General features: G+C 44.5%; 1 protein-coding gene across 4 annotated transcripts in view; it reads left to right on the top strand.

Annotated features, from left to right (window-relative positions):
- The window catches only part of MAP7D1 (MAP7 domain containing 1), a 72,262-nt gene that overhangs the window by 41,348 nt on the left and 5,583 nt on the right, over positions 1–25,331 (top strand). For 2 of the 4 annotated variants that reach the window (XM_087970543.1, XM_087970540.1), the window contains exons 5-16: positions 1,040–1,154; positions 5,031–5,141; positions 13,908–14,030; positions 15,165–15,304; positions 16,494–16,621; positions 17,753–18,009; positions 20,039–20,225; positions 20,574–20,733; positions 21,036–21,140; positions 22,917–22,970; positions 23,557–23,620; positions 24,392–24,500. In XM_087970543.1, coding sequence (XP_087826669.1) covers positions 1,040–1,154; positions 5,031–5,141; positions 13,908–14,030; positions 15,165–15,304; positions 16,494–16,621; positions 17,753–18,009; positions 20,039–20,225; positions 20,574–20,733; positions 21,036–21,140; positions 22,917–22,970; positions 23,557–23,620; positions 24,392–24,500 — 1,553 coding nt within the window. The remainder of the gene's footprint in view (positions 1–1,039; positions 1,155–5,030; positions 5,142–13,907; positions 14,031–15,164; positions 15,305–16,493; positions 16,622–17,752; positions 18,010–20,038; positions 20,226–20,573; positions 20,734–21,035; positions 21,141–22,916; positions 22,971–23,556; positions 23,621–24,391; positions 24,501–25,331) is intronic. The other 2 variants (XM_087970542.1, XM_087970541.1) reach the window with 2 other exon arrangements.

Here is a 25,331-nt window from a genome sequence, read left to right as displayed (position 1 = left end):
CCGATCAGCTGGGACTCGGGAGTCAGAGAATAGACGGGGTTGACAGGGCCAGTCAGAGGTGGTATTGGCCGGTTCTCTGAACTTCTCAAAATTTCCACTACCGGTTCTCCAGAACCTGGTCAGAACCTGCTGAATACCACCTCTGATGGGGATACTATAATGGTCATAAGTGTGAAGAACATATGAAAAGTGAAAAAGTCATGTTGCTTTTTTCAGTGCAGTTGTAACTTTGAATGGTCATTAAACGAATGGCTGTAAATCAAGGACTAGTTGTACACAAAACAATCAAGAATAAAGAAAATAAGCGATGGAGGAACAAGAAAAAAAAATTGGGGTGAAAAGCCCCGTCATGCAGTTGTATCTTCTGTCCTTCTTTCCGTCGAGTAGTTGTCATATTAAACTTTGCTCCAATTCCTTAGTCTCATTTTTAATATCCAAATGCCATAATACATTCATTTTTGCTTCTTTCGGCAGAAAGTCCGTATACAGGTAGTCCTTGACTTATAACTGTTCAGTTAAGGGACTGTTTGAAGTTACAACAGAGCTGAAAAAAGTGACTTAAAACTGGTCATCACACTTACAGCTCTCGCAAGCATCCCTACGGTCACGGGATCAGAATTCAGACACTTGGCAACCTGTATGTATTTATGATGGTTGCAGCATCTTGAGGTCATGGGATTGCTCTTCCCAGCCAGTTTCCAACAAGCCAAGTCAATGAGGAAGCTGCATTCATTTAACAAGTACAGCAAAAAAATAAAAAGGTAAATTCGGGCAAGACTCACTTAACAAGCACCTTATTTAGGGACCAAGTTCTACGGTAGTCCCAATGTTGGTTGTAAGTCAAGGACGACCTGTAAGGATTTCCAGTTTTGTAAAAAAAAAAAAAAAAAAAAAGTATTTTTATCATTTTTTTTCTCTCCAAACAAACTGCTCAGCTTCATTGTTTATGCAAACACACCCCTAAGTTGCATGATTGGCAAACAAAAACAGAAAACTAAACCTCCCCTTTCCCTCCTCCCCACTCCTGCATTTTGATCAGGAGCTCTACGAAGCCGCCATCCAGCGCTCCGTGAAGAAAACCTGGGCTGAAATCCGGCAGCAGCGATGGTCGTGGGCTGGGGCACTGCACCACGGCTCCCCTGTACACAAGGAGGGTGAGTGGAGGCCCCGCTTAGCTTGGGGACACGGCTGTCGTATTCTTGGGGGGGAACAGCAAGTGCAATGGGCCTGGTGGGGAGCGGGCTTTTTTTAATTTATTTTTTATGCTTTTGCACGGCTGGGCACTTTTGCACGCGCATGTCGTTGGGACGAGGAGGGGCTTCTGCCACCCTAGTGTAGTTTGAAATTATGAGGCAATTCCTTCATCCCTCTCCCCTCCCTTCCTTCTCTCCCTCCGCCCCTTTCCCCCTCTTCCTATTTTCTTTCTCTCTTCCTTCCTTCTTTCCTTCCATCCCTTCATCTGTCCCTCCCTTCCTTCCCCACTCTTCTTATCTCCTTCCTTCCTTCCTTCCTTCTCCCTCCCTCCCTCCCTCCCTCCCTCCCTCCCTCTTTCTTTTCTTCCTTTTCCTCATTCCTTCCCCTCTCTTTTTCTTTCTTCCCTCTTCTTTCTCCTTCCATCCCTCCCTCTTTCTTTTCTTCCTTTTCCTCCTTCCTTCCTTCCCTCAATTTTTCTTTCTTCCCTCTTCTTTCTCCTTCCTTCCTTCTCCCTCCCTCCCTCCCTCCCTCCCTCCCTCCCTCCCTCCCTCCCTCCCTCCCTCCCTCCCTTCTTTCTTTCTTTCTTTCTTTCTTTCTTTCTTTCTTTCTTTCTTTCTTTCTTTCTTTCTTTCTTTCTTTCTTTCTTTCTTTCTTTCTTTCTTCTGCATACAGGACAGCACTGCATTTCTTTGCAGCTTTGCTGGGGCCCGTTGTCGATTTTCAGTGGACTTTCAACCACTTGGTACCTTTTAGTTCCCACACTGCTTCTTCTCTTCTATGCGATGTGCTGCTCAAGAGCCTCACCCATCTTTCTCCTCCTTGGTTGGCAGTTTCTGCCCTGCGGGCACATTGGGACCAAGGCAGAAAAGAGCTGAGCCACAAATATAACTTGCCCACTGCTGAGCACAGCATATTCTGTTCTTGGCAATCTTCCCATCCCCAAGAATCTTTGGGCAGGAATGGACTGGAGGTGGGAAACTGAAGGATGAGAATGGGAGGTGTCACACTTCACACTCTGGGCACGTATGTATGAATGCTGCAGGCATGATGATACCAAGTGGACATAGCCGTGTGTGTGTGTGTAAACAGGGCCAGGATTTCCTGTTTTGGTGGTGTTAGGAAGCAATTTTGGGAGTGATCCTGGGGACTAGCTTCATCTCAGCAATAACACTTGTGTGGACTTCAACTCCCAGAATTCCCCGAGGCAGCAGCAGAGGGGGTTATATGCTCACAAGGTCCCATGATTGGAGAGAGAAATGTGCAATGCAGAATGCAGGATGACAAAGTAGAAACTCTCTGGAACGCTCTGGCTTCACAAAAAAACAAGTAGTCCTTGATTTATGACCAATCCAGAAAAGGGGATTTATGACCTGGATCCAAAGTTCTGACAGTCACCCACCTATGGAGTTAAGTGTCCACACTTTTATTACTTGGCCACATGGCTGCATTTACAACCATTTGTAGCATCCGATGATCCTGTGACTCCATTTTATGACAGTTTTTCCGAAAACCAGCACTTCCAGTTTTCGGCAAAACAATATCTGTAGTGAATCATTGGTTCACTGAATGACTGTGATGGCCACAAAAGAGGTCATATTTTATGGGCAAGTTTCATTACAATCGTATCTCAAGGACTACCTTTAAAAGAACAGGCATAAGTAGCAGCTTCCTGGTTACCTGTGGCGATGAATAATTCTCCATAGACAACCAGGCTATTATTATTTACCATTCTGCTGTGCTCTTCATTAACTTTATCTATCTGAACTGATTGGAAATTGCTGCTGGTCATGATAAAAACAAATGTTCAAATGTTTCAGATGTTCAAAGCGCTTTGTATCTTTATGAGGAAGATCTATTGGCCAGTGTATGGATAGTTGGAAGCTATATCTTGTTGGGAAGTGAATGATGAACTTGGTGGATTTTTGATCTCATCTTCATTTAGCAACCACAAACAGGATAGACAAGTAGGTTGTTAAGCAAAGCAGTTGTTAAGTGAAATGTCATGATTTTACAATCTTAACTCCTTGCAGACCTGTAAAGGTCAAAAATACGAAGATTAGTCACTAAGTTGTTTTTTTCATCATGTTGTAACTGCAAATAATTGTTAAACAAGGCAGTTGCAAAATGAGGACTACCTGTAGGGCTCTTTTGAGACACTTTTCAAGAGTGAATGGTTCATTAATAAATAAATAATGTTGAACAACATTTTGTCTTTGCTGAATTCTCCAAAATAGTTCAGGTCATTGCATGAAATTGCTCTCCTTAACTAGTTTGACCTCACTGAATAAGTTAAATACTATTCAGTGGCTGCATTTTATTTATTGCAAAATAGAAATAGGATGTATAAGGTTAAAATAATTATCTGCAATAAAAATCTGTCTATTTTTTGGCAGAGACAAATCCTGTTATTCTATTATTACAAATCTTCCATCAATATTGGCAGCTCTTACTCTAAATTAGTTTTGGATTAGTGAATTTTGCTTTGGGTTTAGACAAAACTGGGCATGTTGTTCCATGTGGGTTTTGGCAACAAGAATTCCACATTAGCCCTTCTTTTTCATCCTAGAATACAGATAGAGACCCATGCAGAATGCTACCAGTGACCCAATGTGCAGAAAAAATGTCTAATTCACTAATTTATGTTTACATTGCCACATGAAACAAGAAAAAGCAAGTTCAAAGGCATGCTTTGGTTGGGCTTGTTCACAAAGCACATTTAACCAGATGATGGAGCCACCTTATTCCCTGGGTTGGTATAATACTTTGAATCAGTAACTAATCCACCAACTTGGATTCACAGAACACATAAAGTCACAAAAAAAAAATCCTAACAAGTTTAGAATTAGCTAGGCTTTTCATGTTGTGCAAATGACTGATCTAGTCTGTAATCATCAAGTTAGGCATGTTTGAGAAGAAACACAACCACTTTTTACTATGGACATTTTAAGAGTGCTTTTAAAAAATCATCTACTTGGTCAATTGTTCAAAATGTTGTCTTGCAGATAGCACTGAGGATAAACGACTACCTTGTTTATTTGTTGTGGCCCTGGAATAAAAAGCCAGGGTTTGTTTCAAATTCTGATTGTGTCCTATAAATGAACACTCAAAATGCTTTTGGTTTTGTCTTTTCAAAACTCACCGCGCCCTAATGTTGGTCTGAAAAAGCTGCCTTGCTGTCAATCCAAGCTGTTTGTGGTTCAGCTTCTGTATCTAAAAAGGGATCTGTTTGCTGGAGGGTCGAGTCTACGTCTTGCCCATCTTTTGGCCATGGCAGGGCAAACATGCTGTTAAGTGTGCCCAGGAACCTGATATTTAACATCTTCCGTGAAGGCTGTCATCTGTTGCATGCTTTCTGTGGGACTCAGCCTCTCTCGGCTGGATGAGACCTGAGTCAAAGTGAGCTTGTAACAAGAAGGAGCTGTAAATAAGGTCTTCACCTCCTCCTGCTGTTGTTTGGCTGCAGGAGGGGAAACAAAATCTCCAACTCAGACCTTCTGCCAGTGGGCCTCTGGGAAGGGCATAGCCCTGCCAGGAGCCACTGAGCCACCACATGTGCTAAGTTGCTTTCTGCCAAGCTCACTTAGGCCCGTGACATCAGTGGGGACGTGTGCTGGAGTAGAATACACGAGGCTGCAGATCAGCACATAAAAAAGGTGTTGGTATGGTTTCCTGTTCCTACAGGCAGCTCGACTCGAGGCACCCTCATGGCTTTCCCGGGAGTCTCCTTTGCAACCCATTCACTGCATGATCCCCGCTGCTGCATGCTCGCACTTCCACCAGATCCCCCCACCCGCACCCCGCTGCCCTTAACACCTGTGTGTCTTTTCCCTCTGTAGGTGCAAGCAGGTGCTCTCTCTCTGCTGTAAATCTCCCCAAACATGTGGACTCTATAATCAACAAGCGCCTCTCCAAATCTTCTGCCACTCTCTGGAACTCGCCCAGTAGAAGTAAGAGACCCCCGGGGGACATGCAGCTGTGTCAGGGCGAGGGATGGGAAGAAGGGGCCCCCAATTTTAAATCCATCCTATCAATAGTCCTGGAACTAGCTGACAGGGGTAAACTGATAAGAGAAGGAAGGAAGGAAGGAAGGAAGGAAGGAAGGAAGGAAGGAAGGAAGGAAGGAAGGAAGGAAGGAAGGAAGGAAGGAAGGAAAGAAAGAAAGAAAGAAAGAAAGAAAGAAAGAAAGAAAGAAAGAAAGAAAGAAAGAAAGAAAGAAAGAAAGAAACCTTCTAGTATATGTGTTAGACCAGGAGTATCAAACTTGCGACCCGTGGGCTAGATGCCTCATCGCTGGCCACGACCACCCCGGTTTAGCGAGGAGGGGGGAGTTGCAATACATCACATGATGACAATGCGACAAAGCGAGTTTGACACCCCTGTGTTAGACCAATGTTTTTCAATCTCGGCGTCATGAAGATAGGTGGACTTCAACTCCCAGAATTCCCTAGCCAGTTATAGTGCCTGGAGAATTCTGGGAATTGAAGTCACCACCTCAAGTTGCTGAGACCAAGAAACCCGGATGTAGACAAGCCTGTAAGTGCAGGATGGAGTGTTCAGCATTTTTAAAAGATTCAAGGTCCTAGACCTCTTCATGGTTACCAAAGGAAGCATGAACCTAGCCAATAGAGCAATGTTTCTCATCCTTAGCAATTTTAAGATGTGTGGATTTCAATCCCCGGAGTTGCTGGCAGGGAGATTTGGGGAGTTGAAGTCTACGCATCTTAAAAGTTGTCAAGGTTGAGAAAGCCTGCAAAACAGGATGAAATTTTAGCAGACGGAAGAGGAGGCTCAGTAGCATTTTAAGAGATTGGAGTCAGAACGTCCTTGCACCTCCCAGTGGCCAAATTATCAAGTACGTGCAGTTTTTCAGTAACACAATTAACATTTCTGTTCCCCTTCCCTGTTTGTTTATCTTGAGGTGGAGTTTGAGATTTAAATGTTAGTTGAATTATCCATAGGATTTGCAGCAGATCGATGTAGGGAACTGCATGCAGGAGATACATATAGTCCTTGATTTATGGCCACAGTTGGGGCCATTCCTAAGCAAAATAGTTGTTAACTGGGTCATGCCTGAGATATTAAGTGAATCGTGCGGTCACTAAGTGAATCCAGCTTCTCTCTCCACCCACCCACCCACCCAATTGACTTTGCTTTTTGGAAGCCAGCTGGGAAGGTCACACATGGCAGTCATATGACCCAGGGATGTTTCAACCACTTATAAATACATGCCAGTTGCCAAACACCCAAATGTTGATCACATGACTTGGGGTGCTACAAGAGGTGTACGTGCAAGCACCTCTTGTAAGTTGCTTTTTCTTTTTTTAATGCTGTTGTAACATGGCGGGGTTGCTCAACAGTTATAAATCGAGGACTGTCTGTAGTAGACAAGGAAGAAATGCTAACTAATTTCAGCTTCATCTTTAAACTGTAGTAGGAATTGGGATTAACCCTGGATTCCTGACTCTGTAATATTAACATTGTTAGGTCCTCACTGCTGATAAGCATAATGCATTTGTCATCCCACCAAGGATTCAACATACAGGTTGTCCTTGACTTACAACCATTCATTTAGCGACTGTTCAAAGTTACAACAGCACTGAAAAAAGTGACTTATGACTGTTTTTCACACTTATGCCTGTTGCAGCATCCCCATGGTCACGTGATCAGAATTCACAGATGCTTGGCAACTGACTCATACTTATGACGGTTGCAGTGTCCCAGGGTCACGTGATCCCCTTTTGCAACCTTCTGACAAGCAAAGTCCATGGGGAAGGCAGATTCACTCAACAACCATGTTACAAACTTAAACAAGTGCAGCGATTCACTTAACAACGGTCGGACTTAGCAATGGACATTTTGAGCTCAATTGGGGTCGTAAGTAGAGGACTACCTCTATATGCTGCCTGCCCCGTTTTGTCATAAAACAATGCTGCAAGCTTAGTGCAAAATTATCAGTGATTTAAAGTTGGATTTTACCAGACCACTTTTGGTTTTATTTCGCAGCCATTTGAATAGCTCAGACCTTTCTCTTGAAGGGAGTGTGTTTGTTGTTCTTTCTTTCTTTCTTTCTTTCTTTCTTTCTTTCTTTCTTTCTTTCTTTCTTTCTTTCTTTCTTTCTTTCTTTCTTTCTTTCTTTCTTTCTTTCTTTCTTTCTTTTTGTCTCTCAATCATCAGTCCCAGGTCGGAATGGGACTACTTGCTGTGGCCAACTCGTCACAGCTAAGTTGCTGCGGGACAATTTAAAGATTCAATTTAATTGTTCAAAATAAATTAATTTTTTTTAAATTTTTGTGATTCACATTCCATTTTTGTCCCTCCCTTTTCATCCTTTCTTTAATGATTCTATTTCACCATTTCTTTGATATTAGTGTAACTCTTGTCCAAAGTGAATTGTTCCACAGCGAGTTGGCCATAGTGTGTTGGCCTGGTGAATTGTCATGGACGTGTCCCAGGTTTCACTGCCCAGCCTGGTCTGTTTGTTGATACCTTGGTTGCAGTCTATTTGTGGTCTTCTTCTTTTTTGTATGCCAGCTCTTCAAAGTGCTTTTAACAAACAAAAGAACTGAATGCAAAGCTCAACGTGTAAACAGATGAATGCTGCAGTAGATAAAAAGAAGGAAATATAGTGGCAGCATTGAAATTCAGCAACTGATCAAAAGGATGATGAACGTCTGAGAGAATTTCATTATCTGCCTTCCCTCGAGATCAAACAGGAAGAACACTCTCTCTTTGCCCACCTTCCATATAACTATGTCCCAAAATAGTGGTAGCATAAGGAGATATTGCCAGAACTTGAAAAGACTGAAGGAGAGACCAACAGGAGAGCTCAGGGTTATAGGCAGCTAGACTATAAAGTTGGAAAAAAAAAACCTATCCTGGAATGAGGCAGTGCCAAATCATTTCAGCATTTTGGTTAAGAGCATAATATGGACATTTTTCTTGAACTGGTTGATTTTATATAACTGTTAGAGATGCAAAGCGGTCTGAAGCATTTTGCTGTTTGATCGACAGAACAGGATGGTGTACGCACGCACACACACATCAAACTTCAGATTCTAGCGGGCACTGGAGACTTAGTGTGGCTTCCAACCTTGGTTTGTATGATGAATTAATTACAGGACACATGTGAAGCATGTTTTTAACTCCATGTACAGGTAGTCCTTGACTTAACAGCTTAACTTTAAAGATCTTACGTTGTGCCAACTGGTAAGCAGGTCATCGTATGACTGACCCAATTTAATTTAAATTTTTTTTACAGAGGACATGAAGTGAATTTAATGGTGGTTGTAAAGTGAATACCACAGTCATTAAGTGAATACCACAGTCATAAACCAAAAGTGTTGTGTGCAATAGGGTGGGTTTTTTTTTTCTTTTCAGGAAACTATTGTAAATCACACTCATGTGATAAGAGGCCACAGCAAAGTGTCGGAAATGTGGGCCACTTGCATAATGTCCAAATTATCATCAGATGACTGGCGGGGTGGGGAAGAGTAGTGCAGCCATCAGAACTTCAAATCTGGGTCAGAAGTATGTCTTGGGGGTGGGGTGTCAAGGAAGACCAAAGCTTGAGCATAAGGTTCAGACAGCAGAATATCTGTAGATATTTTCTCAGCCCTCTTTCTGACCCAGGCAGTATACAGTCCCTCAGTGGAAGGCAGGCTGTCTGCAATGGTTTTTCTGCAGTCCTAACTATCCGTTGAAGTCTGTACCTGTCCTGTTTGGTTGCTATGTCAAACCAGACAGTTACAGAAATACAAATGAGACACAGTAATTCCTCAAAAAGCTAAAATGGTTGACATCCTTAGTTTTGGGCACAGCAGCCTCATAATTTCAATCTCTTTGGATGTACTGCAGTTCTGCTAGCCAGCATTTTCAGCTGTTTGTGGGGAGGAGGGCAGAGCAGGAAATCGCTTTTGCACGGAGGGGGAGTGTTTGGGATGCTCAAAATGCTTTGCATCAGAGTTCCCAGTGATCCTTTTCAAGAAGCAAATATTGTTTCTCCCTCATTTCACCCATTAGGTCACGTTGGGGCACAGCTGGCAGAAATGTGAATCCCTGTTCAGTACTTCAACCATTATTAATTTATTTGTTTGCTTGTTTATTTATACAGTAAATAAACTTATATATTTCTTCACAGTGTTTTACAGCCCTCTCTGGGCAGTTTACAGAGTCAGCATATTTCCCCCCAACAATCTGACTCCTCATTTTACTGACCTCGGAAGGATGGGAGGTTGAGTCAACCTTGAGCCCCATCAAGATCGAACTCCTGGCAGTGAGCAGAGTTAGCTTGCAATACTGCATTCTAACCACTGGGCCATCACAGCTCATATCCTACCTTTATTGTTTTTATAACTAACTCAAGGAGTAAAACATATACAATACTTCTCTTCCTCCTATTTTCCCCACAACAACAACCCTGTGAGGTGAGTTGGTCTGAGAGATGTGTGACTTTGACATATCTGACTTTCATGCCTAAGCTGGTACTAGAACTCACAGCCTCCTGGCTTCTAACCTGCTGCCTTAACCACTAGACCAAACTGGTCTAGTTGGTCCCAAACCACGGGACCTTTGCAATGACCCTTCTCTTCCTAGCTGTATGTTTCTGGAGCGGCTCTTTGCAAAGGGTCTCAGCTGAAATGCTAAAAGCACTATGAAGTAGTAAGATGGAATTTCCCATAAAATGTAAAGTATAAACTGTGTGGGATATTAATAAGCCTAGTTTACTTTGACCCCTGCAGTGATGGTGAGGTCGACAACAGACACTACAAAATAGGAGAGCACCTTCTAATGTCCTCCAGGTGTGTTGCATGACACTTCCCAGGTGTTCAATCTGAAAAGCACCTTGACCCTCCTGTGGAGCTATCTCTCCATTGAGGGGAAATTTTACCCACTTGGTCCTTGCACGCAGATCCTACAGCGCTGAGTTCGACCAGCTCCAATTACGCCCTGCCCTAATGTCTCTTTGCTGCTAAAGATAGTATTTCTGCCCGCCATTGTTTTGTTTCCTCGTTGCTTAGCGATGATGAAAAAATATCCTGAGCATCTGAACAAGATTCAGGAAAAGGCCAACGGAAGGGATGGTTAATGCATGTGGAATTAGGTGCGGTCCTGACGTGAAATTATTCAGACAGCAGTGTGCTCATAGGTACGTATGGATGCCAAGAGAAAGATTTGACAACTTTTTCTTTATTTTTTTTAAAAATTGGCCTTTTTAGGTAAAAAAACAAAACCCACAACTCTGCAATCTCGTAATGCTGAGATTAATGTATAGGAAGGTATCAGTGACCAAGCCAAATTAAGCAAGCCTATAAATCTAAAATTATGTTTGTATTTATTTATTTATCAATGTATATAGCCACCCACCTCATATCTGTGATTTTGGTTGGTTTTCAATTCAAACAGGAGCAGGGGTCAACAAACCAAAAAATAAAACAACCCCACAAACATAAAACATTGAAATGATAGTTTGACTCTTTTGTTCAAACCCATTAAAATTTATTAAACAGATCCCACTTTTTAAAAATAAAATACAGGTAGTTCTCAACTTACAACAGTTCTTTTAGTGACTGTTTGAAGTTACAACAGCACTGAAAAAGTGAGTTATGACCGTTTTTCACACTTACAACCACAGCAGCATTGCCATGGTCATGTGATCAAAAGTTGGATGCTTGGCAATTGATTCACCTTTATGACGGTTGCAATGTCCTGCACCTTTTGTGACCTTCTGAGAAACCAAGTCAATGTGGAAGCCAGATTCACTTAACAATCTTGCCGCTAACTTAACAATGGCGGTGATTCATTTAACAGCTGTGGCAAGAAAGGTCATAAAATGGGACAATGCTCACTGAACAAATGTCTTGCTTACCAAAAGAAATTTTGGACTCAATTGTGGTCATAAGTCGACGACTACCTGTATGTTAAGATAAATATATAGGTACACAGAGTAAAATATATTAAAATAAAATACATCCCATCTTCCTCTGACCCAAGCTTTCAAGCTCCTTAGACCAATAACATAAGTAGTAAAGAGCATTAAAATCCCCTTTATATTCTGTTCTCCAGACCCACTGAAAACAAGCTTGTTCAGAAAAATGCTGGAATCCCAGCTAGCTCTCGAATGAAAAGGTTTCCCACTGATAGGGTGTGGGATATTCCTGGCCATGATTAGCCACATTTGCTATTTCAACCTCCCATTGTTCATATTTGTGTTTATTGCAAGTCACTTCCTCTGGCAGAATCTACAAAGCTGAAGGTTTTTCAGGCAAAGGTGGTTTGTAACGTCAGTCGAGCGTCAACATTGTTTGCAGAATTATCAGCCATACCCAAAATGTCAAGAAGTAGTTTGCTATGCAACTATTACAATGTTCCTTTAATTTCCCGGAGTGTGCCAGCTTTAAAGTAGTTTGTTTGGACAGCCAATGGAATTATTAGAGACTGAGAAACTGGCTACACATTCAGGACAAAGGGAGGTAAATCAGCTAATCTTAGTTTATTTACCAGTTTAGTGCAACTGAATACATCATTTAATATAACAGGAACAAGCAACTATTGGGAGATTATGAGTCCTACACAATGTTCTTTCAATACTTTGGCTGGAATCAAGCAATAACACAAACAAACAAGCATTCATAGGGAGGATCAAGATGGTTACCGTTACAGTTGCCATCTTGACTTTTTTTTGACTCTCCAACATCTGTATTGCCAATGATCTTATACACACAAAATGCTGGGAGCAGAATTGGGTTGCCACTTCTCAAAAACCATTAGTTGCTCAGTACAGGCTGGATATCTCTATGTCAGGGGTCCCCAAACTTGGCAACTTTAAGACTTGTGGAATTCTGGGAGTTGAAGTCCACAAGTCTTAAAGTTGCCACATTTGGAGACCTCCACTCTATGTGAACACAGCCAATGAAGTTTCAGGACCAACTATGATTTGAACCTGGTTTTCCCCACCTAAATCTTTTAAAATCTATAAACCTTTATTGCCTGGTTGGTGGAAGGGTTGGAGCCCGCTGCTCTGGGACAATGTTTCTCAAGTTTGGCAACTTTACAACGGGTGGACTTCAACTCCCAGAATCCCTCGGCCATGGCTGGCTGAGGGATTCTGGGAGTTGAAGTCCACCTATCTTAAAGTTGCTGATGTTGAGAAACACTCCTTTAGAAATATGAAGAGGGAGCAAAAGGAAGGAGATGGCAAAGTCCATCTTGGATTGGATTCCATCAATCAAATTGTCCCAATCTGGATTGCGACCCACTTTTTACCAAGAACTGCAATCTATCAGGAATTAATCTGTTGAGAGACGTAGGCAGATGTAGACTCAGAATGAGTGCGGACACCCTTTCTCACCTTCATACCTTATTTTCTTTTTGTCACACCCATGTAAGGCAGTTGCAAGCAAAACTACGTCATGCCAAAGATCTAAAACCATCTCTTGTAGAAAGATTATGGGTTAAGCTACTGGAAGACTGTTCATGTGTGGGGGCAGGGGGCTAGGAAAGGGCCAGAATGCTTGAGCTGGGTCCCACCTTCTGCCATGGCCAGCCCTTCCTGGACTTTGGACCACTCACTCCCTTTCAGCACAACCTACCCTGCAGGGTTGCTGTTATTGGGAATAAGAGCCATAGAGAGAGCTAGTAGGTTGACTTCAGCTGCAGGAGGAAAGGGAAGATATAAGTCTTAACAAGTGCATCAGTTAGAATGGAACACAGGTAGTCCTTGATTTACAACCGTTCATTTAGTGAACATTCAAAGTTACAACAGCATTGAAAAAGTGGCTAGTGATTGATTTTCAGGCTTATGACCATTGCAGCATCCCCACGGTCACATGATCAAAATTTGGACCCATGGCAACTGGCAGGTACTTAGGTCGGTTGCACTAGCCCACCCTGGAGTCATGTGATCACCATTTGTAACCTTCCTGGGCAGCTTCCAACAAGTGAAGCCAGATTTGCTTAATGACTGATTGACTTAAAAGCTACAGGGATTCACTTCACAACTGTGGCAAAAAGGTCGTAAAAAGGGGCAAAACTTAACAACTGTCTTGCTTAGTGAAGGAAATTTGGGTCTCAATTGTGGTTGTAAGTCGGGGACTAGGTATAATCAATATGTCCTGTCCTTGGACAGGCGCAGGGCACAGCTTTTCTCTTCCAACATCATAACCCTGGCTCCTTTGGACCAGTCCTGCCTTCCACACCTGGTTCGGATAACCAGAATCTCATCTTGGCACCTTGAGCTACAAGTCGGGGAGCGCAGGCTCACGTGGTTAGGATGCTGGTCTGATGATTGGTAGGCCCGTGTTTGAGACTCGGTTGCTGCTATGTGATGGGGTGAGCTTCCATCACCTTGCTCCAGTTCCTGCTGACGCAGCAGTTCGAAAGTGGGCAACTGCAGGTAGATAAGATGGGTACCACTTCATGGGGGCATGAAAGGAGCCTCTAACTCAGCATCCCCTGGGCAATAGTGATATCACTGGTTAATCCTTTCAGCCTGAAAGTGCTTTGGTTCTCCTAACGCAACTGTGGTAGTAGTAGTAGTAGTAGTAGCCACAAGTTTCGAGGAAGGGATTTGGAAAGTTAGTGTTGTTGCACACCTCTGCAGACCAGAAATCCAAGGAGCGCTTTGTATCTTCCAAACACTGGAAGGTTGGTCCAGGAGGAAACTGAACCCTACCAGAGCTTGGATTAACCAAAAAATTTTGTTTTTCCTTCCCCAGATCGTAGTCTTCAACTAAGTGCTTGGGAGAGCAGCATCGTGGACCGGCTGATGACCCCAACTCTCGCTTTCTTGGCCCGCAGCAGAAGCGCTGTGACGCTAGCCGGCAATGGGAAGGAACAGGGTAAGCAGAAGGATCTACGGGGGCTAAAATGTTATTGAGAGGAGGGTGGGAAGCAAGCCTCGATGATGCCAAAGGAATGATTGCGTTTGCAACAGCACCAGCCTGTTTGCATCGTTATGTTGATTTGTTAGGTTTAGCTTGTGTTCCGTGAACTCAGCTGTTACGTTTATGAACCGTTTGTTGTTCACAACTCTTGTTCGGCTGTTTGTGGCTTAGCACGGAGGTGTCGAACTCAATTTCATTGAGGGCCGCATCAGGGCTGTGGTTGACCTTGCGGGTCCAGGGGGGCATGGGCAGTCGCCCATGGGTGGGTGTGGCCAACTGGGTCGGCATGGCTAGTTTGATGCCAGTTCCCAAACTGCTGGCATGTTTCCTCTTCGCATCGGGTAGACCTGGACAGCCCCGCAGACCAGGTTCAACCATATCGCAGGCCAGATCTGACCTGAGGGCCTTAAATTTTACTCCCCTGGCTTAGCATGTCATGTTGGGCTGATTGAATAAGCCTGAGTTCTCCAACGTTTCCGGCTTTGCAGACCGGCGGGCAGGGGGAGAGTATGTTTCATGCAAGTGGCTGAGTGTCTCCCTGTCACACAAATGGAGTGTGCATGCACACACTTGCTCATGCAAACGAGCATGAACGTCTTGTATTGCTAAACAACCCTGTAGAACAGGGGTCCCCAACCACCGGTCCGCAGACTGGTACCGGTCCGTGGAACAAGTCCTACCGGGCCGCTGGTTTGCTGGCGCCGCCATCTTTTTGATGAAAAGTGCTTCCGGTGAGCTTTTCCGGTAGAAAGCTCACCGGAAGCACTTTTCATCAAAAAATGGCGGCGCACGCGCTCGGTGAGCTTTTCGGGTAGAAAGCTCACCGGAAGCACTTTTCATCAAAAAGATGGCGGCACCAGCGCTTCGGTGAGCTTTTCCGGGTAGAAAGCCATTTCTACCCGAAAAGCTCACTGAGCGCTAGCGCCGCTCATTTTGATGAAAAAGTGCTTCTGGTGAGGTCATCGGAAGCACTTTTCATCAAAAAGATGGCGGCGCCCAGCTGATGCCGGTACCGGGCCGCGGCATAAAAAAGGTTGGGGATCACTGCTGTAGAAGATTCAGACCTTCTTTTTCATTCACCACCAACAGTTCCTGTGTGCCCTCGCTCAGCTTCCGCCAGCCCAGTAAGCCCCTGCAAAAACCAGCGTGTACACCGTTGCGCGGAGCGACGGCGGCCAGCAACCACCAGCCCTGATGTAACCCCCCGGAATAAGCCTCACTCCTCTCCTGTAAGTTGCTATAAGAGTTTTGGTTTTTTTTAAACTATCCCAACTCTTTAGATCGGTGTTTCTCAAATCTGGCAACTTTTAAGAATTCAACTCCCAGAAAGTTGCCAAGTTTGAGAAATGCTGCTTTAGATCCACATTTTTATTCCCACCGAAGTTTCTTCTGTCCTTTAGAAGCAACAGAGACGAGCAGATTTATGGTCTTGAGTGCTGCTGTCCCCTATTCCAGATGTGGGGGGGGCTACATCATATTTTCAACCTGCCTGTTGGGAGGAGGAGAACTGTAATGACCTTGAGGGGGGAGGTCAGCATTTTGAGGAAATTGCAGGAGTTTCATCTAATGGAAAAGGAAAATTGTCTTCTCGGTGGTTGTTTTCCAGGATTCCCTTAATTCCTGGGACTCTCGTAGTCTTCCTCAATTAAACCTGAGTCCTGGGCTCTTAGGTAGAAAGGGATGCCTGAATTCCAGACCTTAAGTATGGGGGTGGGAGAGAGACACCTATTAGCCAAATACTATATGCATCAGGCAGTGGTGGTATTTTACTGGTTTGGCCCAGTTCGTCTGAACCGGTAGCTCTGAGGATCATCTATGAGTGAAGTGGTTTGCTCCGATGATCAGCTGCTGGGCCCTCCCACCCGCCCCGCCTCTATCCTGTCCTTTATTTCCTGGTTTTGAAGCTCAGCTGCTTCACGCGGCACAGCGGATTTGCCGCACGTCAGCTGTTGGAGACACAGGGAGAGTGCAGGATTGCAGGAGAAGGTCAGCAGAAACCCTCTGCGTGCGCGCAAAGTGCACCCACCAAGCCACACCCAGTGACATGGTGGTAAAAAATTTTTGAAACCCACCACTGACATCAGAGCTTTATATGTTCAAACAAGCTTCTGCTGTCGCCTGGGGAGATGAATGAAAACCAAATAGCTTTCAGTTGCTAAGCAACTGTGTACAGACAAGGTACAGAGAGGTTGATCCAACCAGTACACTGGCAGTTCTGGGACTTCCACACATCTTAAAGGATTGGGGAATTCTGGAAGTGGAAGTCCATACATTGCCAAGATTTAAAAGCAGTTTTCAACAACCCCCTGCTTTGAAGATGAGGTTACTGTGAATTGATTTGGCCCAGAGTTCTGGAGAACTGCTTCTCCGCCATGGAAGTGGGTTCTGCTTTATGATTCTGTCTTCTCTTATTCTCAGCATCAGAAAAAGAAAGAAAAGAAAGACAAGGATCGAGAAAACGCCCAAGAAAAGAGTGCCTTAGCCCTCCGCAAACGCCATTCTACGCCTTCCGGCCAGGCGCGTCAGCTGCATGTACCCGAAGGCAGGTAAGAAGTCACAAAGATTATTTTTATTATTATTGTTATTGTTATTATAGTTTTTTTATTTTTATAACAAAAACAACAAAACCATCTTTCAGTTATACAGTGTGTCGACTGGGTACATACATCTTGTGCACATAATATTTGTATACATTTCTTATTGAATTTACATTCATATTATAACCTGTTCAACATTATATATCATAGTATACCTTTATTACAGTGTCATAGAAGTCACAAGGATCTTGACGAGGTACAGAATTAATTTAGCACTGACTAAACGGGCTTTGGGAAACCAACTTTGCAATCATGTCTGATTATGGGAGATGTATATCAAAGATCATTTTGAAGAGGACAGAATATTTAGATAAGATTGGAGTTAATTGTAAGGGGGATGGCTTGCTTATGAACACATCCTATTGTTTTCTTTGCATCTACTTATATATTTATATTAGTTTTATACTTTGAATGTAATCAAATGACTAAACCAATAGAACCAATTCTGTTCCATTCCATTCCAATCCATGTATCAAAATTCAAGATGGTGGCCATGCCTTATATGGATGAAGCTGCCTGCCAAGAATGCCTCTGTTGACAATAATGCTCTTTTTTTCCCCTAACCTCATAACCCTCCCTATTAGGATGATAATTCCACTTTGTACAATCTGTCACAGGAGTCGTCGAAATTTACAGTTCCAATAAGGGAGTCATTCCAATAATTCTGAGTTTTTGGACATAATTGAGAAAAGATGCTTTGTTGCATCCTGGGCTGTGAAAGCAACCTCGGGTTGCAGGACAGTAGATTCACATGTCTCCAGGCTCTGAAGCACCTTTTGCAAATGAAGCTAGGAGTTTGCACAGCCAGAATGTGGGATTCCACACATTCAGCTGGTTGGGAAAGGTTGAAATGGATAACTGCAAATGTTAACAGGATTTCAGGTGGTTTTGGGTTGTTTTTTTGCAGCATGTAGTTCCTGCTGGCATGATGTTAGATTCTGGGCATGAGTTCTCCTTGGAAATCATATCATTGGAGAGTTGTCTTGTCCACTTCTGTTCCGGGAAGGGTCTCCAGAATGGGACTGGCTGTTTCCCCCACCTTGTCTCTAATGCCAGCTCCTCTATGCTTCCCTTTGGCAGCCCAAGCCCCAAGTCCAAGCCAGCCTTGCCAGCTGTGGCCAAACAGCGCCCAGCCTCGTCAAGCCCAGGACCCAGCACTTCGCATCGGTCAAGCCTGGCTCGCAGTGCCCAGTCTTCACCCAAGAGGCGAGTTCGCAGGGAGCCCGAGGGCCAACCAAAGGCCCGTGAATGCAAGAATGAACCGAAGGAACGTGGGGCAGCTTCTCCAGCCCTGGAGGACAGCTTGAAGGCAGCAGTTAACAGTGAAACACCAGCAGGTGGGCCATAATTGCTCTTAGTTAACCCTGAATTGCAGCCAAGGCTAATGCAGTCAAATAAAAGAAGGCATAGAGCCGAAAATTAAAGAATTAATCATTGAATTTTGAAAATGTATATAGGTAGTCCTTGACTTGCAACCATTCAGAGTTACAACCAGCCCCTAAAAGGAGATTTACAACCCAAATTCAACATCTTCAGCAACACGGCTACATTTACAATTGTTTACAGTGTCCTGTAGTCATGTGACCGCGTTTTACAACAATTTCCCTTAAACCTGGACCTTTCCGTTTTCTGCAGAACTGTACCCATAGTGAACCACTGGTTTGCTTAATGATCGTAGATTCATTTAACGACCGTGGTGATTTGCTTAATGACCACCACAAAAATGTCATAGAACTGGGTCAGTCACAAGATGGACTCAGTTTATGATTTTCACAACACATGACCATAATGGGCAGGCTCTATAATGGTCATATGTCGAGGACAGCCATATTCAGAGGGCGGATAGAAAGCTAAACTGGGATATTACAATCCTAATATGGGCATGATTCAAAAGCATAAAAAGGAAGGAAAAAAAGCATGTTACATTCTACCTTTCCTCTGATTGCTCAAAGCAAGGATGGAAGTTTCCAACTTTACATGGAGAAGGAAGCAAAGATAGGAAGGAATGCAAGAGAGACAGTGAATGAAATCTCAACCCTGGGAAAAGAGGAAGCGTAAGGAAGAAACTCAAAATAACAGCTCATAGATTTTCCATAAAAGGCGAGAGGGAAACTGGCAGGATACTGTTATTATATCATGTCATAATCAAATTTCAATAGTCCTTATAGGGTCTGTTTCCCAACCTGGCCTGTCTCATAGGGACATCATTATAATATCCACTCTGCAAAGTAAGCTGAGATGGACTGCATGCAGACAGCTTCCTAAACTATCTCAGGTGAAGCTCAGATGCCTTTGTCTAGCTTGGAGAGTCTCAGTCATCCAGATCATGGTTGTCCCAAAGGTGCTTTTTCAAGAGGCAGCTTGAAGCTTGAAAGAAAAAAAACGTTCTGGTTTTTCTTTGAAGACATTTCACTTCTCATCCAGAGCTGAAGAAGCGTCTTGGATGAGAAGCGAAATGTCTTCAACGAAAAACCAGAAAGTCCAGTGGCCTCTTGAAAAAGCAGCTTTTGTCAACTCATGAAACATTTTGTATACACGTTTTATAGTTGACAACAGAAAGAAGTGGGGGGAGTTTGAAAGAGCAGAGAGCAGTGTGGAATCGAAAGTACATTCCATTCATATTTTCTTCAAAGACTGATTAGATGACTGAAGCTTCTGCCTAATTGGAGAGCATGATTGATGGGAACCAAACAAGCCTTCTTCTTCCCACATTCTGGAGAGGTGTTGGAAGGGGAGGATTAGCTCCTGAGCAGCCAGGCTGCAAACCAGAACTCAAAGGGGCTGAATGTGTCCAAAAATTAGGTCTGTAAAGGAGGAAAGTCCAGCCTGGATCCAGATGCTCACCTGTCCTCAGCAGCATCTCCATTTTTTTGTTGGATGATACACCCAGAGGGATGGGGGAGGGGAAGCAGGTTCAAGGGTGACAGTGAATTACATATCTCAGAGTTGGCTATGCCCAGGTAAATGCTGGACGTAGAATATTAACTTCAAATAAATCTTTTTTAGTTTTGGGAGTGGGGCTCAAGGCTTGGAGTAACTGTGGGAATCCTGACACCTTTGGGACTAGCTTGGATAATGCTAACCTTGGTTAATTTATTTTTTTTGCCCCTCCTGTTAGGTAAAGCATGCCCTCTTGGTTAGTTTAGCCTCAGCTTAAGAGCATTGTGTGAATGCAGCCAAGGGGACTATCCAAAACCACTGAACAAGCAGTCTCCAGGCTTAGCCACCCCAGAGCCTCATTACAATCAGGTCAAGCTCCATCTTCCGTCCCATTATGAATGTGATGACTGGGTGGAGACGCTGGTGGGCAGGTGAGGAGGCTCCTTCTGGGGGAAGTGGTCTAACTCTAAGCTTGGCTTCCTATAGAAGTCACTGCCCCCTCTGGGACTGCCAGCCCGATGCCTCCACCTCCTCCCTCAACGCCAGGCAAACCGATGGCTGGCACCACAGACCGAGAAGAAGCTGCTAGATTGCTGTCTGAGAAACGGCGGCAAGCACGGGAACAGCGGGAGAGGGAGGAGCAGGAGCGGAAGGAGCAAGAGGAGCAGGAGCGGTGAGTTTTCTAGTGGAGCTGAAGCAAGGTTTCTAGACCTCATGGAGGAGAATGTTATTTTTCTTTTCTGGAGAGCTGGGCACAATGAGCCTTCAAGTGACCAGCCAAAATCTCATTCTAGGTCAAGTGTCTTGTCTCCTAGAGAATTAAAGGATGAGATAATTAACCTAGAACGCATAAAACGAGAGGGTGACATGGAACATGTGCAGAGTTTTTATTTTCTCTTTGCATGAGCAGGGATGCAAGCCTATTGCTTCCGGGGCATGCTAAAACGCCCTTAGCGGCTGCTTTCCATTCTTTCTTTTTCGTGGTTTATGCTTCCAACATTGACTCTGGGCCCTCCGGCAGGCGCCAAGCGGAGGAGCGGGCTCAGCAAGAGGCCAGAGACCGCCTGCAGCAGCAGGTTGAGCTGGCTAGGCAGGAGGAGCAGCTGGCCCGCCAGGAGGAGCAGGAAGCCCAGGAACGGGCCCGGGCAGAGCAGGAGGAACAAGAACGGCTGCAGAAACAGGTGGGTTGCGAGTTAGCGGGGTTGGTCCTAACATAACGTTCAGTCACTAAATGAGGCGGTCGCTAAACAAGGACTACCTGTTCTGCTGAAAAGGATTAGGGATGGAGCTCTGAATTTTCCAATTGTCTGGCAAGAGGAACTGCCTTTTTTCTCTCGTTTTTTTTTTTTTGGGGTCCCGACTTGGAAAACCCCACATTCCTCACTTGCTGTCCTTGGTCCTTCTGCAAGCAGCTGGAAACGGGGGTGGGGGGAATCCTTCTTTTTTCGCAGCAGCTGCTCACCTCTCCTCTCCTTCCTTGCAGAAGGAGGAAGCTGAGGCTCGGGCCCGGGAAGAGGCTGAACGCCAACGAGTGGAACGAGAGAAACATTTCCAGAAAGAAGAACAGGAACGGCTGGAGAGGAAGAAGGTAAGAGGGATGCCCCCCAGAATCCCTGGTTGGTTGCCCCTGCGCCAATTAATCATGCAAGATGTAGTCATCTCTATAGTAGCTTTATTCTGTATAGGAAAAGGGCCCCTTGGGGATTTGCTTCCCAAGCAAGCAGGCCAGCTTACGTTAGCCGCTGTGTTGGAGAGCAGCCATCCCAGTCAGGAGGAGAGGTCAAATGAGGAATAGTTTGGAGTTGTTTAGGTAAACACAAGACACAAGAACTGACCCTCCCTTGAAGGCTTGTCTTATTAGACTTGTCTAGTCTTTCCCCTGGGGGGGGGGGGCAAACTGCCACTCTAAGAAGATTCCTGTGAAATAGACACAAAGCGATAAAGTAGTTTACAGGTTACAGGTACAGACGTACAACAGTTCGTTTAATGACCATTCAAAGTTACAACATCACTGAAAAACGTGACCTATTATCATTTTTCACACTTACGACCGCGGCAGTGTCCCCGTGGTCACATGATCAAAATTCAGATGCTTGGCAACCAACTCGTATTTATGATGGTCGCCGTGTCCCAGAGTGGTCCCCTTTTGTGACCTTCTGACAAGCAAAGTCAACGGGGAAACAACCTTCACTTAAACAACCATGCGACTGACTTAACAACTGCAGCGATTCACCTAACCACGGGGGCAAGAAAGGTCATAAAACGGGGCACAGCTCACTTAACAAATTTCTTGCTTAGCAACATGAACATTGGGCTCAATTGTGGGTCTTAAGACGAGGACTATCTGTACTCAACATGAGTGGGTCTGGCTGTTGGGGCCTGAACCCCTGGATTTTAAAGAGTTGCAATTGGAAAACCATGACGTCTTTGGTTAAATACAATTTCATTGGCAAGCACAGTTAAAGCCCACCCCAAAGGTGAGCATTGGTGTAGCATCCCCACAGTCATGTGATCTAAATTCAAGCGCTTCGCAACCGGCATCTAATTACAATCGTTGCAGTGTTCTGGGGTCTCCATTTGCAACTTCCCCAACTGGCTTCTGACTAGCAAAGTCAACGGGAAAAGCCAGAGTTGCTAAATGATCTCATGATTCTGTCAGCTTTGAAATTCAGCTGCCACATTTAATGAAAGGGGGGGGTGGAGGAGTTGAAAAGTTCAAGGTTATTCTGTATGCCGTACTAAGAAATTCCAGTTGCAGTTCATTGGTTCTCGTGATTTATGAAGTGTAGAAGTGGGAGGAGAGAGAGGTGGATTCTGTGTAACGTGCAAAAATACTTTCACTTTGGGAAATTGCCTTAGACATACCAGATCTGTTCCTAAATAAATCAACTGGAGAGAATATGTCTCGGAGTGATTGATATCATGGATACTTTCTGGATGCCTTACAGATTCACTTAGCAACTGCAGTGATACACTTAACAACCCTGGCAAAAAGGTCATACAGTTGGGTACGATTCACTTAACAACCATCTTGCTTGGCAATGGCTATTCTGAAGGTTTGGAAGAGATCTCCACTACATTTTCCCTGGGTGAACCTTTGTGATTTGAAAAATGTACAGAATGGTCCAGCACGGGGGTCTTCTACCATGGCAACTTTAAGCTTTGCTAGCTGAAGTCCATAAGTCTTAAAGTTGCCAAGGTTGGAGACCCCTGGTCTCGCATCCTTAACCCCACAACAAAATATCCAAATAATGCCCAAAATATTCTCACCGTTTTATAAATTATGATGAGACAGGAAAACTTTGCTGTTGAAAAGGGATATCTTGTGACCACCTTTTTTCATCTTTTCTTTTTCTCCTTGCAGCGTCTGGAAGAGATCATGAAACGGACGCGAAAAGCAGAGGGAGCTGATGCAAGGGTGATTGATTTTCCTGGTCTCTTCTGGCCGATGAGAGGACCGTGAACTGGCCTTAGATAGGGTGATGCCTCCAGAAGAGATAGCAGATAGCAGCCCTGAAGGAACGGGAGCACAATTCAGCCTTCCATGTCTCTTAAGCATTTATGCACAGCTGCTCCACAGGGGGGTTTTGGATCCGCCACTTAGCATCTCTGCTGTGTCCCTCTTAGGATAGGGCAGCCTTGGATCTCTGGAACCCCCCGCATCTTGGGTGCTTTCACCGATGCCCAGAAAAAGTGGACAGTTTTCCTTCCACTCTGGATCGGTCACCAGGACCAGAGGATTAACTTTTCTGAGATTGATGTAATCCGAAGCAAAGTTCCAGGAGAGAGAAATTTTCCGAGGTCAAAAAACAGAATCTCTGGTCACAGTGACCAACCCAGACTGGATCTTGCAACATTATCCTGGGACATTTTCTGCCATGAGCCTTCCTTCCTTCCAGGGGAAGATAGCGAGAATGGGCGCTTCTTCTGCCAACATACTGTTTGAAGACCTGATTCCTTCTCGCTTAATATATCTCCCACTCCTTTTTTTTTTTTTTTTGCAGAAGAAAGAGGAGAAGAAGATGGTGAATGGCAAGGAAGAGAAACAAGAGGGTGGAATGGGCCCAGGTGAGAATCCCTTTCTGCATCTTTAAATAGACTTGTTATGAAATTTGATTGCAGGTTGTCCTCAACTTAGAACCGTTCATTTAGCAACCATCTGAAGTTGCAACAATATTGAAAAAAGTTGATTTACAACCGGTCCTCCCACTTATGACCATCACAGCATCTCCATGATCACATGTTCAAAATTAGGTGCTTGGCAGCCAACATATATTTACGAGGATTGCAGCATCCCGGAGGTCACCAACAAGCAAAGTTAACGGGAAAGCCAGATTCGCTTAATGGCTGTCTCAGTCATTTAACAACATCAATGTTTCACTTAACAACTACGGCAAAAAAATAAATCAGGTGTGACTCGGTTAACAACGGCTAAGCAATGGAAATTCTGGTCCTAATTGTGGTTGTATATTGAGGACTACCTATACTTTTGTGAGCCTGTTTCTCTCATTTATAAATGAACTCTGCTCCTAGACTCACCGTGGATGAATACAGATTCATTTTGGATCCGATTGAGAAATCCAGCTTTTGGGGGGAGTGGGTAGGAGGAGGAGGTTCTAGGAGTCAGTGGCCCCCAGGCACCAGTTCTGTGGAGAGAGGTTTTTCCATGGACCGGAGAGGGCCTGGTTTTGCGTGCTGGCTGCATCCCGTGGATGGGGCTTTGCTGGTTTGCGTAGACCGATTTCTGGCATGCCGCGGACCATTGCCAGTCCACGGATCGGGGGTTGGGGACCCCTGCTCTAGAGTGCTTAATAGAAGATTTTTTTTTTCCATTTTCAGATGGCAAGAAATACCCTGGGAGTCTACCCAAGGAAGAAGAGCTGCCAGAGATGCAACCCTCAAGTCCGGCCAGTCGCAAAGGGCTGAGTCCAGAGGGCATACAGCACAGGTATATAAAGAGTTGGAAAAGCAGGTCAGAACATTACAGGAATGGCATGGCAGACACTTTCCCAGAATTCCCTTGTTAGTATAGAACAGGGGTGTCAAACTCGTGTTATCATGGCAGCGTCACATGACGTATCAGGACTTTTTCTCCCTTCGTTAAACTGGGTGTGGGTGTGGGCCAGCGCATGATACATCTGGCCCGTGGGCTGGGAGTTTGATAGCTCTGGTATAGAAAGATAAATGTTTCCCTCAAGTGGAGCTTCACATGGTTTTCTTGTCAATAATAAAGAAGGAACTACTAAAGCTAGAACTTCTGGAATGCCATGGGTTTTTCTGGTATTCCTCCATCCAGTTACAAATCAGATCCAACCAGATGAGCCTTTTTTCCAAGATCAGCCAAATTATCTAGAGCAGAGGTCTCATTCTCGCGGCCCGCGGGCCAATTGCGGCCCGCAGGATGATATCCTATGGCCCCCACCGTGATATGAAAGTTATAATATTAGTGCGTTCTCCATGCGTCGCTAGCTGGCTAAACACTTCTATGTGCGGCCCAGCCTCACCCAGACTCTGCCTCCAGCGGCCCCCAGGTAAATTGTGTTTGAGACCCCTGATCTAGAGTGTTTTTCAACCTTGGCAAGATGTGAGGACTTCACATCAGCCAAGTGGTGGCAATTCTGGGAGTTGACATCCAGATATCTTCCAAGTTGCAGTTCAGAAACATGGCTTGAAGTGTGTATGAGTGGATGTGATGGAGCTGCTTCAAAAACAGAAGCATTATTTGTGTCCTGAAAAAAGCATATGGACAGGCTCACATTTGGCTCCATTCCAAGGGTAG

This window comes from Notechis scutatus, chromosome 8 (assembly GCF_049901735.1).
Source record: "Notechis scutatus isolate UNSWTSFEM ecotype Mainland chromosome 8, rNotScu1.2, whole genome shotgun sequence".
In the NCBI taxonomy this organism is placed as follows: domain Eukaryota; kingdom Metazoa; phylum Chordata; class Lepidosauria; order Squamata; family Elapidae; genus Notechis; species Notechis scutatus.
This window is presented reverse-complemented; position numbering and strand designations above follow the sequence as displayed.